This window comes from Mus musculus, chromosome 16, assembly GCF_000001635.26.
Source record: "Mus musculus strain C57BL/6J chromosome 16, GRCm38.p6 C57BL/6J".
Classification (NCBI taxonomy): domain Eukaryota; kingdom Metazoa; phylum Chordata; class Mammalia; order Rodentia; family Muridae; genus Mus; species Mus musculus.
Window position 1 is genome coordinate 48512976 of NC_000082.6, and position 14640 is coordinate 48527615.

At 40.3% G+C, this 14640-nt stretch overlaps 1 protein-coding gene across 1 annotated transcript in view; it reads left to right on the forward strand.

The window, feature by feature from the left end:
• The window catches only part of Morc1 (microrchidia 1), a 199669-nt gene that overhangs the window by 81739 nt on the left and 103290 nt on the right, over positions 1–14640 (forward strand). The window contains exon 14 of the mRNA NM_010816.1: positions 1611–1765. Coding sequence (NP_034946.1) covers positions 1611–1765 — 155 coding nt within the window. The remainder of the gene's footprint in view (positions 1–1610; positions 1766–14640) is intronic.

Consider the following 14640-nt stretch of genomic DNA (forward strand, 5'->3'; position numbering starts at 1 on the left):
TGTGTCAATACAGGTATCAAAAGATAAAAAAAAACATGATTATTGCTACTGATTTGTTTATACAAGAAACTTTGTTTCTTGGTACACTTCTGGAAGGATTTATGGGGCCTAAGTGTTTTCTGGTGAAATCTTTAAGCCATCTTCAGCACAGAAGTATGTTATCTGCAAGTAGGGCTAGTTGAGTTTTTCTTTCTTATGTGTAGAGTGATTTTCTTTTCCTTTCCTTTCTTTTCTTTTCTTTTCTTTTCTTTTCTTTTCTCTTCTCTTCTCTTCTCTTCTCTTCTCTTCTCTTCTCTTCTCTTCTCTTCTTTTCCTTCCTTCCTTCCTTCCTTCCTTCCTTCCTTCCTTCCTTTCTTTCTTTCTTTCTTTCTTTCTTTCTTTCTTTTTTGTTTTTTTTTTGTTTTTTTTTTTTTTTTTTTTCCAGACAGGGTTTCTCTGTGTAGCACTGGCTGTCCTGGAACTCACTCTGTAGACCAGGCTGGCCTCAAACTCAGAAACCCGCCTGCCTTAGTTGGCTTTCATTGCTTGAAATCTTAGCGCAGTTAGCTTAGCATTTGCTAACAAGTTTCCTGTCCTTAGATCTTCCCACAATTGGCCTTCGAATGCTGTTCAGGCATGGATGCTAAAGCCCTTCCTTTGATTACCTAATTAAAACTGAGCCCTATTGTCACACCCATCTGTCACTTTTCACATAATTTAGTGCTCAATTTATTTCCCTAAAACCACTTATCACCTCGTAACATGATCCCTGTACATTTATCTATTTGCTAATGTCATGGTTGTCATTCTTCAGTGAGTGAGACCTAGGGACCTTGTCTTTTTTGCTTTCGTCTAAGTCCCTAGTTCCTGGGACAGGTCCAGGTGCTAACTTTGAATGGCTGTGTGAATAAATGGATGGATAAATGAATAAATGAACGTTGTGTGAGAAGGGCAGTAAGAAAACAGGAAAGTCACATCAGGCTTTCTGTTTCAGACATAAATTTAGACTCACAGAACATGTTACCAAGAAGGACATGGTAGAAGAGAAAAGTTGTGAAATATGAAGCCATCGGGGGCCTCAAGTTGAGAAAGAGTGATATATCCTATGGCAAAAGTAATGAGGAACCAACCTCCTGTATTCTGGGACATGGGGGGCTTTCCCCCAAATCCTGTAATGCTAAAATTGAGAATATCCCAGGTGGATAAAATTGAGAATATCCCAGGTGGATATACCCTGTGCCTCTTATCACCCTCTGGACCTGTTATGTTCCCTTACTCGAGCTCTGTGAATGCCTAAGAGCCTCTGTAATGGTGAGATGTGTAGTCTGACAATGAAATGGGAACAAAGAAAGTAGTTCTTTTTGTCCAGTATCAAGCTTAAAGGTGCACATTGGGTCATTGCATGAAGATACTGGAGTTATGGTTGGTTTTGCTAAAATTTATTCCTTTTTACCAACCTGGGATCCCCACAAAAGTACCAGGTTTGGAAAGAGTATTGTTAACAGGCCAGTAACATTCTGAGGTAACATCGTAGAACAGAACCAAGCTCACCAGAAATCCAGTGCATGTTTGCCTTTTCTTTTTCTTTAGCCTGATTTTTACAAAGTTCATACATGTGTTTACTCCCTCAGACTTGGTGCAGGTATAATTGGAATTGTGAACATACCTTTGGAGACCATGGAACCATCCCATAATAAACAAGAATTCCTCAATGTCCAAGAATACAATCATCTACTAAAAGTCATGGGACAGTACTTGATCCAGTACTGTAAGGACATTGGGATCAGTGAGTATTCTGTGGTCATAGTAAGAGTTAAGGGGCTCAAACTTGGGATTGATTTAAGGTGAAAAGATTGTATTGATTCAAGTAACCAGTAGCCCAAAGCTGTGAAGAAAGGCTTCTGCTTTGAAAACTTAAGAGGAAGACTGGGAATTTGGCGTAGTTATAGAACCCTTGTTTAACTGTGGATTCTGTCCTCAGTGGTACAAAAACAAATCAATAAAAAGGGAAAAGAAGTTAGTTCATATTGATGTTCCTTCTATGGGGCTCCAGACCCCTTCAGCTCCCTGGGTACTTTCTCTAGCTCCTTCATTGGGTACCTTGTGCTCCGTCCAATGGATGACTGTGAGCATCCACTTCTGTATTTGCCAGGCACTGTCAGAGCCTCACAAGAGACAGCTATATCAGGCTCCTGTCAGCAGGCTCTTGTTGGCATCTGCCTAGTGTCTGGGTTTGGTGGTTGTTTATGGAATGGATCCCCAAGTGAGGCAGCCTCTGAATGGTCGTTCCGTCAGGCTCTGCTCCAAACTTTGTCTCTATAACTCCTTCCATGGGTATTTTGTTCCCCTTCTAAAAAGGATTCTGAGCTTCTGGGTTCCACTTATCAGTGAATGCATATCATATGTGTTCTTTTGTGATTTGGTTACCTCACTCAAGATGATATCCTCCAGATCCATCCATTTGCCTAAGAATTTCATAAATTCATTGTTTTTAATTGCTGAGTAGTACTCCATTGTGTACCACATTTTCTGTGTCCATTCCTCTGCTGAGGAACATCTGGGTTCTAACCAGTACCCCCAGAGCTCCTTGGAACTATACTACCAATCAAATAAAACATATGGTGGAACTTGTGGCTCTAGCTATAAATGTAGCAGAGGATGGCCTAGTTGGTCATCAATGGGAGGAGAGGCCCTTGGTCCTGTGACGGTTCTATGCCCCAGTATAGGGGAATATCAGGACCAAGAATGGGAGTGGGTGTGTTGGGGAGCAGGGCAGGGGGGAGGGGATAGGGGATTTTCAGAGGGGAAACTAGGCAAGGAGATAACATTTGAAATGTAAGTAAAGAAAATATCTAACAAAAAACAAACAAACAAAAAAACACATTTATGTGTGGACCGGGCTGGTCAGAAATCCGACTGCCTCTGCCTCCCGAGTGCTGGGATTAAAGGCGTGTGCCACCACACCCGACTACACAAATACTTTTTATGTGTTATGTGTACAGACACCACAATCATAGCAACTCTAATAAAGAACTACATTTAATTAGGAAAAAAAAAGTGAAAAGGGAGCCAATTTCAGAATCTTCCCCAGAATATCACGTAAAAAATCAAAGCATCAGTTGGGCATTGTGGTGCACATCTTTAGTTCTAGCACTTGGTGGGTAGAGGCAAGTGGATTCTCTTTGAAATCTAGTACAGCCTAGTCTACATAGGGAATTGCTAGCCACGCAGGACTACATAGTAAGTCTCTCTCTCTCTCTCCCCGTCTCTCTCTCTTTCTCTGTCTCTCTCCTTTCTCTCTGTCTGTCTCCTTTCTGTCTCTCACACACACATATGCACACACAAAAACAGATCAGATATTTCAAGAGGAAAGCAATTGGAAAGCAGTGTGCTGTGGTAGCTGATCATGGCAGAGGGAGGAAAAGGGAGGCAGAGAGAGGCAGAAGAATGTTTCCAAGAGATTGAGGAAGCCCCTCAGAGAGTCTCCTGAGACTCCACAGTCTTCCTAGAGCACATAATCCTACATGCTCCTAAGAATCTCTTGCTATCACATACCATGAAATAATTCATATCAACTCATGTGACAGTAGATAGGTCAAATGGTATGCTGTAGGTCAAAAACTTACAGAGGATACTAACACTGGTAACATTTCAATTAAAACTAAATGTTTCTAAACTTAAAAGATAAACAATAGTTATCTGAAAAATTTGACCTGTGTCACCTCACTTTCCAGACATACTTAAACAATGACTTGCTGTTCTATGTATTACACAAATACTTCCCCCCCCCCCCCCCCCGAGACAGGGTTTCTCTGTATAGCACTGGTTGTCCTGGAACTCACTTTGTAGACCAGGCTGGCCTCGAACTCAGAAATCCGATGCCTCTGCCTCCTGAGTGCTGGGATTAAAGGACTGTGCTACCACACCCGGCTACACAAATACTTTTTAACATAGGCAGCCATAACACTTCATTTATATAAAGGAAATGTGTTAGCTACTATGAATCTGTTCAGTGACTGGCTTGAAGTATGCATAATACAAGTGTATCAAATATAGTTTTCTATTGCCAGGACAACTTAAGATGTTATTATTGCTCTGCTTGAAGTAGTAACTTTAGAGTGGTTTTTTTTTTTTTTTCTTATGTACTCATTGTAATTCCACCTGAAAATTCCTCACCAGCTACACAGAGGGAAGGATGTTTAAATTCACAGGACAACAAAGCAGACAGGTACCCTACCAAGGGTGTGCTTGATATTGTGGTCTGTGTTGTGATCTATGAGCAGCAGCATCCATACTGTATACATCTCCCCCTCAGAGACATATGTAAAGTTATACAAGGCACAGGAATTACCACAATGATTGACAGGATCTACTTTAAGCTGTAGAACATATAGAAGGATATAAATATCATAAACAGTGAGAGAGAAGCCAAGCATTTGCTCCTTGGTTTTCAAGTGCTTTCATTGTACAGACTGGAAACAGTGAGCATTACAGAGAGGATGTGACGAGAACAAACACCTCATGTGCAGACCTTAACCTCCCGGCCTTGTAGTAAGGAATGAAGTCCCCAGAAAGAGGTATAATACTTAGGGTATTCTAGTGTGTGTGTGTGTGTGTGTGTGTGTGTGTGTGTGTAGTTTACTCAACCCCTTTTCCTGGTGTGTGGGTACCATTTCTTCTAGTCAGATGTTACTTAGCATGTCTATGTCAATTCTATTATTTACTGTCCCTATTCTATCTGTACCACATGCCCCACTTTCCTTCAAAATCCTCTCAAGTGATATAATATGGCTCAAAATAAATACTTTATCTGTTTCTATTAATATTACTAACATTGTGTTTTAAATCTTATAACTCTCTATGGATTAATTTTGGGATGAAGAATGCTTTTTAACAACATTCCTTCCTGGAAGGAAGACAATGGGAGTAGGTAGCAAACATGGACCATGGTCCATTCACTATAAATTAGAATTCAGTCATTAAGAGGAACCAAGGAGCAGCCTGGGACAGGATCCTTCTGGTTTCCCTAGTGCCCAGAGCTGTTCCTTTGCTGCAGCTCTCCATACCCAAATACCACTGAGAGAGAGCAGGTCTCCCAGGACCTGTGGCCAAGAGGGACCGACCCAGATCCACCAGGACACAAGAACCAAGGAACAGCCAGGGACAGGATCCTTCCGGTTTCTGTCTGCACCCCCTGAGCTGACCCTGTGCCACATCTCTTCATACTTAAATTCCTCCCAGAGAGAACTGTTCTCCAAGAACTATTGACACATAGGCTTGCAGGAGGGACAAGCCACTGTCAGAGACAGCAAGGTCAGCTAACACCAGAGATAACCAGATGTTGAGAGGCAAGGGCAAGAGCATAAGCAACAGAAACCAAGGCTACTTGGCATCATCAGAACCCAGTTCTTCCACCCTGTGAGCCCTGGATACCCCAACACACCAGAAAAGCAAAACTCTGATTTAAAATCAGATCTCATGATGGTGATAGAGGACTTTAAGAAGGACATAAATAAATCCCTTAAAGAAATACAGGAGAATTCAGTCATTGAGGTGTGGCCTTATAGTTTCAGTGACCTTCACCAGAATAGCAAAAATTATGTAATGCTTGACTAATACTCTTAAAACCAGTAGAACAGGCCACAGGGTTTTAATGAAAAGCATTTGAGAGGTTTTTTTTTTCCCTTATAAATAAAAGATGCAATCTTTGTATTTGATGTTAATCTGATCTGTTTCTATGGAAAACTGGGCCGTTGTAAAACATTGAATCAGCAGAGAGAGAAATGCAGAAGGAATGACTTTGTGTCATTTCCCAAATCTGCAGTTCTCTTTTGACACAGTGGATCCTAAGGAAATCAGAAGTAGTTTTCTCCAGGGCTGACCTTACCTCTCCTTTGGCTACTATTTCCTAAATTCTTCTGTATCCTAATGATGCTATTGCTATTCATCAGCTTTGAAGAGTAGGGAGGGAAGAAGATAGAAATCATGGAGTAAAATATCAAATGACATTTGAGGTTGAATGAAATCTATTATGTAGATAGATAACATTTGTGTTATTAAATGTGGATTGGAATTGAACTGATAGCTAAAGCACAATCTATGACTTAATGGACATAATCTTTCTCAACAAAATTCACCATGTTCTTAGTTAACAACAACCCCCCCCCAAAAAAAAATATCACTCAGCCTAGTCACATTCATCTCCTTAACTTCACTGTTGCTTAGCCCTGAAGCATGGCTTCCAGAGTTGCAAAGATGTTACCTTCTTCAAGCTTCCTGTGACTCTCAGTACCACAGTATTTTAAAATATCCTCATACCTCTTCAGCTTTCTCATGGTTGCTCATTCAACCAGCTATTGTAGGGCTGAGTGTTCTAGAGCTGGCCAGTCAAACCTGATCTACCTTGTGTAGCAACTTTTAATCCTGTTGCCATGGTCTGAATGTTATGTCAACCCCACATTAATAACTTGAAACCCTGACTCCCCAAAAGGATGGTGTAGGAGGAGGGCACTCCTGGAAGTGGTTGGGGTTCTGACAGCTGAGGACTCATGATTGTGATTCCTATTAAAAAAAAGAGAGCAAGTAAGAGGAGAGAGGGTTGGGGTGTTCCATCCCTGGACCAGGATGTGAGTCCACACCTGCATATCTGCCAGTACATTTTTCTTGGACTTGCAGCCTTCAGCACTGTGAGGAACACATTTGCATTGCTTATAAATCACCCAGTCTATGTGGCCCAAATCAACCAAAGGCCCAGGGCTAACCTGCTGTGACAAACAATTAGAAACAGAATGGTTGCCTAATGGAGAAGAATAAGAGGGAAGCTGCAGCCAGTGTCTGGCAAGCTTTAGGCTTTGGGCTAATGTTGGAGATTGGCTCTAATGCTTTCTCTTAATTCAGCCTGCAAAAAGCAGGAATCTGCATGTCTAAATGCTGAAGGACTCTGTCCCCAATTAGTTTTTGATTGATCAATAAATAGCCAATGGCTGGATAGAATGAAAGAGGTGGAACTTCTAGGTTCCAGAAGGAAGAACAGGGTAGGAGGAGAAAGGGCTGCCAGGAGAAGGGGTTAGAAGGACCACACTGGGAAGGAACAGGAGGGAGTAACAGCCAAAATGTAGGTACAAGAAGGAAAGTGGCCCCCAGAAGGCCTGCCCAGAAGCATCTTGGGCAACAAAGAGAGGGGGCCACCCAGAAGGAGCCAGGGAAACAAAGATAAAATATGGATTTTAGAGGTATTAAGCCAGGGATACCAGAGGGGCATATTTCATAGCTGCTGGGAGTTTTAGAAGTGCCCCACCATTGAGCTAGTCAAGACGTATCAAGATTAAGCTGGCATGTGTGTCTTTCATCGTGAATCCAGAGGGCTCTGGCAGGTGACTGGAAGTGCCCTCACTTCACCGCTACAGGCTAAGGAATGATACATCTCTGAGGAAGTGATTATTTCTGAAGGAGGAAAAAGAATGGACAAACTTGACTCTTCCCACATGGGCCATGGGATATAGGGTTAAAGTCTTCTCAGTTGTTGGCCCTTAAGATCTTTAAAGGTTAGTCATATCTCTCTTCTGCCTTTTCAGCCTTGACTTATAGCTCCAAATTCATTGTTATTCTTCATGTGGACAGAATTTATGATTTCTACCATTCTGGCATTTATACTTTGAGGTATCACCTGGAGGAAAGTGTTCTAGAGGAAGCATAGACAGCCTTGACTTCAGTGAGATCATCTTTCTTTGGAGTAATTGCACTGTTTTCAGTGTAGCGTGGTGATACGTTAACTCTCTTTTAAACATTTATTTATTTATGCACTTGGTAGCCCAATATCAACCCTTCCTCTCCCCACAGTACCCCCTCATGGAAATCCTTCCCCCATTCCAACTTTCCCTTCTCTTGAAGGGGGTTAGGTGTACCCTCTCCCATTGAAGCCAGACAAAGCAGTTCTGTTAGGGATGCTAGATCCACAGGCAGGCAGGCAGGCAGGCAGGCAGGCAGGCAGGCAGGCAGGCAGGCAGGCAGGCAGGCAACAGGCTCAGGGACAGCCTTTGATTCAGCTGGTGGGGGACCCGCGTGAAGACCAAGCTGTCCATCTCCTGTATATGTGCAAGGGGCCTGGGTCTAGCCCATGTTCACTCTTTGGCTGGTGATTCAATCTCTGGGAGACTCCAACAGTTCAGGTTAGTTGACTCTGTTGGTCTTCCTCTAGAGTAAGTCCCTGTCCATTTCAAGTTCTTCAGTCCATCTCCCAACTCTTTCACAGGATTCCTCAACTTCATGTAATGTTTGGGTGTGAGTCTCTGTATCTCTTTCCATTGGCTGGGTGGAGCTTCTCAGAGGACAGTTATGTTAGGTTCCTATCTGCAGTCATAAAAGATTAACATTAATACTGTCAGCAATTGGTTCTTGCCCATGGAATGGGTCTCAATTTGAGACAGTCAATGGTTGTCCATTCTTTCAGTCTCTGCTCTATCTTTGTCCCTGCCTTGTAGGCATGATATATTTTGGGTTGAAGGTTTTGTGGGTGGGTAGCTATCCTTATTCCTCCACTGGGAATCTTGCCCCTAGAAGTGGCTACTCCAGGATCCAAATCCCCCACTGCTAGGAATATAGCATAGACCCTCTGGGACGTCTCCTCATCCCAGAGATTGCCCCCTCACCCCTGCCGATCTCCCATCTCTCTCCCCTGTTCTACTTACATATGATCTCCTCACCACCATCCTCCCCCTCCCATCTTTCACCCATTTCCTTCTATCCATTGACATCCAATATCTATTTTGTTTCCCCTTCTGAGAAGGATGTTTCCCCTTCTGAGAGGGATCTCCTTGTTATTGGGTTGTTTGGGTCTGTTGATTATAGCATGATTCTCCTGTATTTTATGGCTAATATTTACTTATAAGTGAGTACATAACATGTATGTCCTTTTGGGTCATGGTCATCTCACTTATTTGCCTGCAAAATTCATATCCTCCATTTTAATGACCGAGCCGTATTCCATTGTGTAGATATACCACATTTTCTGTATCCATTCTTCAGCTGAGAGACATCAAGGTTGTTTTCTGTTTCTGGCTATTACAAATAAAGCTCTATGGAATAGTTGAGCAAGTGTCCTTGTGGGATGGTGGAACATCTTTTGGGTATATGCCCAGGAGTGGAATAGTTGGGTCTTAAGGTAGAACTATGCCAAATCTTCTTAAACAAAAAAAAAGAAAAAAGGAAAAAGAAAAAGAAAGAGAGAAAGAAAGAAAAGAAAAGAAAAGAAAAGAAAAGAAAAGAAAAGAAAAGAAAAGAAAGAAAAGAAGAGAAAAGCTGCCAAATTGATTTACAGGGTGGTTGTACAATTTGCATGTCCACCAGCAATGCAGGAGTGTTTCCCTTGCTCCACAACCTTGCCAGTCACGTGCTGTCCTTTGAGTTTTTGATCTTAGCAATTCAGATGGATATAAGGTGGAATCTCAGAATCATTTAGATTTGCATATTCCTGATGGCTAAGGTTATTCAACATTTCTTTAGGTGCTTGTTGGCCATTTGCTATTCCCATGTTAAGAATTCTGTTTAGTTCTGTACCCCAGTATTTCATTTGTTATTTGGATTGTTTGTGTTAACTTCTTGAGTTCTTTATATATTTTGGGTATGAGCCCTTTGTCAATTTAGGGTTAGTGAAGATCTTTTCCCAATCTGTAGGTTGTCATTTATTCTAGTGACATCCTTTATGTTACAGATGCTTTTCAGTTTCATGAGCTCCCATTTATTAATTCTTGACCTTAATGCCTGAGCCATTGGTGTTCTGCTCAGGAATTTGTCTCCTACAGGATTTCTACTACGATTTCAAGGCTATTCCCCACTTTCTCTTCTATTTGATTTAGTGTATCTCATTTTATGTTGAGGTCTTTGATCCATTTGGACTTGAGTTTTGTGCAGTGTGATAAGTATGATCTGTTTGCATTCTTCTACATACAGGTATCCAGTTAGTACAGTACCATTTGTTGATTGTACTCTCCCTACTCAATTGTATAGTTTTTGCTCCTTTGCCAAAAATGAAGCGTCCATAGATATGTGGGTTTCTTTCTGGGTCCTTGAAATCAATTCCATTGATCTGCCTTTCTTTTTATATATCAGTACCATGCAGTGCTTGTTACTATTTCTCTGTAATATAGCTTGAAGTCAGGGATAGTAATACCTCCAGAATTTCTTGTATTCTTCAGGATCATTTTAGCTATCCTGGGTTTTTTGTTTTTCTATATGAAGTTCAGAATTATTCCTTTAAAGTTTATTAAAAAAAACTGTGTTGGAATTTTGATGAGGATTTCATCGACTGTATGGGTTGCTTTTGATAAGATGGCCATGTTTACTATGTTAATTCTACTGATCCATGTGTAAAGGCAATTTTTCCACCTTCTGATATCTTCCTCAATTTCTTTCTTCAGAAACTTGAAGTTCTTGTTATACAGGTTCTTTCACTTGCTTGGTTAGAGTTACATTATGGTATTTGATGTTATTCGTGGATATTGTGAAGGGTCCTGTTGTCCTAACTTCTTTCTCAGCCTGTTCATGGCTGGGGTAGAGTAGGGCTACTGATTTCTTTGAGATAATTTTGTATCTAGCCACTTTCCTGAAGGTGTTTTTCAGCTGTAGGTGTTCTCTGGTGGAATTTTTGGGGTCACTTATGTATATACTATGGTATCATCTGCAAATAGTGATACTTTGACTTCTTCCTTTCTGATTTGTATCCCTTTGACCTGTTTTTTTTTTTTTTAATTGTTCTAGCTAGAACTTCAAATGCTATAGTGAAGAGATATAGGGAAAATGGACAGCCTTGTCCCTGATTTTAGTGGAAATGTTTAAGTTTCTCTCCATTTAATTTAATGTTGGCTATTGGATTTCTGTATATTGCCTTTATTGTGTCTAGGTATGTACCTTGTATCCATGCTGTCTACAAGACTTTTATCATGAAGAGGTGTTGGATTTTGTCAAATGCCTTTTTGACATCTAGTGAGAAGACCATGAGTTTTTTTCCAGTTTGTTTATAAGGTGATTATGTTGATGGATTTTCATATATTGAACCACCCCTGCATCCCTGGAATTAAGCTTACTTGATCATGGTGGATGATGTCTTTGATGTGTTCCTGGATTTGGTCTGTAGGTATTTTATTGAGTGTATTTGTTGAGGCTTGCTTTGTGATCAGTTTTATGCTCAATTTAGGAAAATGTTCTGTGAAGTGCTGAGAAGAAGGTATATCCTTTTGTGTTTGGGTGAAATGTTATATAGATATATGTTTGGTCCATTTTGAATCATAACCTCTGTTTCATTTTTCTGTTTAGTTTCTGTCTCAATGACCTGTCCATTGGTGAGAGGGTGGTATTGAGGTCTCCCACTATTAATGTGTGGGTTTCTATGTGTGATTTATGCTTTAGTAATGTTTCTTTTACAAACGTGGGTACCCTTACATTTGGAGCATAGATGTTCAGAATTGTGATGTCCTCTTGGTGGATTTTTCCATTGACGAGTATTCAGTGTCCTTAATACTGTCTCTTTCAATTACTTTCCATTGAAAAAAATCTATTTTATTAGATATTAGAATGGCTAATCCAGATCTTTTCTTGGGTCTGTTGCCTTGGAAAACCTTTTTTCAGTCCTTTATACTGACATAATGGCTATTTTTGTTGCTGAGATGGGGGTGGTGGTGTTTGTATATAGCTGAATGATGGATTCTGTTTATGCATCCATTATGTTAACCTGTGCTTTTTTTAAAAAATAGGGAACTGAGTTCCTTGGTGTTGAGAGATATTAGTGACCAATGATTGTTACTTCCTATTATTTTGATGTTGGTGTTTGTTGAGTGTGTATGTGTGTGTATATTTCTCTTCTATTGGTTTTAATGTATGAAATAATTTTTCTTGAGTTTTCTTTAATATAGATAGCCTCATTGAGTTGGAGTTTTCCTTCTAGTATCCTCTGTAGGGCTGGATTAGTAGAAAATTATTGTTTAAATTTGGTTTTGAAATGGAATATCTTAGTGTGTCCATCTATAATAATTGAATGTTCTTCTATATATAGTAATCTGGGCTGACATCTGCGTTCTTTTAGGGTCTGCAGGACATCTTCCCAGGCCCTGCTCGCTTTTAGATTCTCAGATGAGAAATTCTGATAGGTCTGCCTTTATATGTTACTTGGTCTTTTCCCCTTGCCACCTTTAAAATTCGTTGTTGTATATATTTAGTGTTTTGATTATTATGTGGTGGAGGGATTTTCTTTTCTTGTGTCATTTGTTTGGTGTTCTGTAAGCTTCTTGTCCCTTTATCTCTTTCTTTTAGTTTGGCAAATTTTCTTCTATGATTTTGCTGAAGATGTTTTCTGGGCCTTTGAGCTAGGAATCTTCTTCTTCTATTCCTATTATTCTTAGGCTTGGTCTTTTCATGGTATCCCAAATTGCCTGGATGTTTTGTGTCATGAACTTTTTAGATTATGCATTTTGACTGGTATATTAATTTCTTCTATTGTATAATTTACATCTGAGATTCTCTTTTCCATCTCCTGTATTCTGTTGGTGATGCTTATGTCTGTAGTTCCTTTTTCTTTCTTACAGTTTCCATCTCCAGGATTGCTTCAGTTTGTGTTTTCTTTATTACTTCTATTTCCCTTTTTAGGTCTTGGACAGTTTTATTCATATCCTTCACCTGCTTGAAATATTTTCCTGTATTTTCTTAAGGGATTTATTCATGTCCTTTTTAAAGGCCTCTATTATCTTTATAAGATTGGATTAAAGATCCTCTTCTTGTGCTTCAGTTTCATTAGACTATCCAAAGTTTGTTGTAGCAAGATAGGGGGGCTCAAGTGGTGCCATATTGCCCTGGGTCTTGTTGATTGTATTCTTAGGCTGCTCTTTAGGCCTCTGGCTTTCTCTGCTGTTGGCTGGCTAATCCTATGGTAGCAGGACTTCACAGGAAAGTGGGAGGAGCTGTGGGCTAGATAATGGGGGTCAGGGTACCTGACTCTGATGGCTGTGTCTCAGACAGACTGGACACTGGCTGCAGAGTGGGATGGCGGGTGGATCCGACTCTGCAGGCTGTGTTCCAAGAAAACCAACTGGGGTGGAGGGCAGTTATGACTAGGATGGGTGTTGGGACAAGGTTCCAATCCAATTAGTCTTGGAGCCCAGAAGTTTTCCACAGAGAAGCAAGACACTCTTTGGCCTCACAAGGTTCCTCTGGACCAAAGAGCAATCCTAGAACTAGACAGTGGGGCTCAGGGGACCATTCCTGAGCCACTCACCTCTGCAGGCTGTCCCTAGGTGGACCAAGAGGGATAGCAGGCAGATCCAACTCTTAATAAGCACATTCTTGACCCTCAGTGCATTTATTGCTAACTAAAAATTTCAACAAAAAGCTTAATGTGAGTTCATGTGAAGCTGAATTTGAGTTCATGAGTCTTATCTGTACTTTTATCTTTCTGAAATAGGCATTTTTAGTCCCTTGTGCACAATTGTACATTTATTCCCATTAAATTTTATTACCTTACTTGGCCCATTCATCTGCATTGTCAGGGTTTTATCATTGCTGACTTACAGCTACATTATTATCTTACATGATTTGTGTAAAGTTAATGTCCTCTATGATTTCATGTAAATCCTGTTGTATAAGTAGGAGAAAGACAAGGACTATGGCTTTGACTAATGGTCTCCACCAAGGTGGAAGTTTCTGGATCAAATTGATTCAATTACAAATTTCCCCAATTAGATTCTTACCTAAATAATACCAATTTCCAAATTTGTGCTTAATTTTGAAAGTGAAGTTTAATATTCTTAGGGTGATAATATTCTCCTACTTGGACATAGCTTTCTGTATAACAAGATTTCATTTTACTGTTGATTCACTTTGGTTTCTAAGCTGTCAGAACTTCATTATAGAAAAGTACACTGCCATACCCTCCTAGGGAGTGTGGAGTGTGGAGAACCCTGAAACAAAAAGGTAAAAATGTGAGACAATTTTAAGATCTAGGCCAAGAAACAATTCATATCCTTTGAAATTTATTTTATAAAGTTATGAGATTTGTCTATTTATTTTGGTTTTAAATATTACATTATAAATATCACATCTTAGGCATTACCTTTAAAGTTTTATTATACTGTTGTGAATTGAACTATTCAGATTGTCCTTCTGAAATTCATACTTTGAAGCCCTTCTCCCAGTACCTAGGGTATGACTCTTTTTGAAGATAGGGGCTTTAAAGAAATACTTAAGTTAAGATGGAATTGTTACCATGGACTCTAATCCCATAAGGTCAGAATCTTTGTAAGAATAAATTCAGACACATAAAGAGACTCCAGGAATGGATACAGTTAAAGAAGTGACTATAGAAGAATGTGCCAGAAGGTGGCCATCTGCAAGAAAGGCGGAGACACCAGGGCCAGGGGCACACACCAGGGCCAGGTGCACACAAAGACAAAGCTATGTGACAATGCATCGAGGAAGTGGCCTTCTTGCAAATAAGGCAGGGTACCCTAGAAGAGAATAAGAATATGTTGTTTATCCAGATAGTCCATGAGTCCCAGCTGCTATGGCAGGCCAAGGAAAACAAGGGTTATTTCAAAATTAGAATCAAGGTAATTACATGGAAGCTCCACAAACCTCTCATTTAGCATTGACAATGATCAACTGGTGGGAAAGTGATTT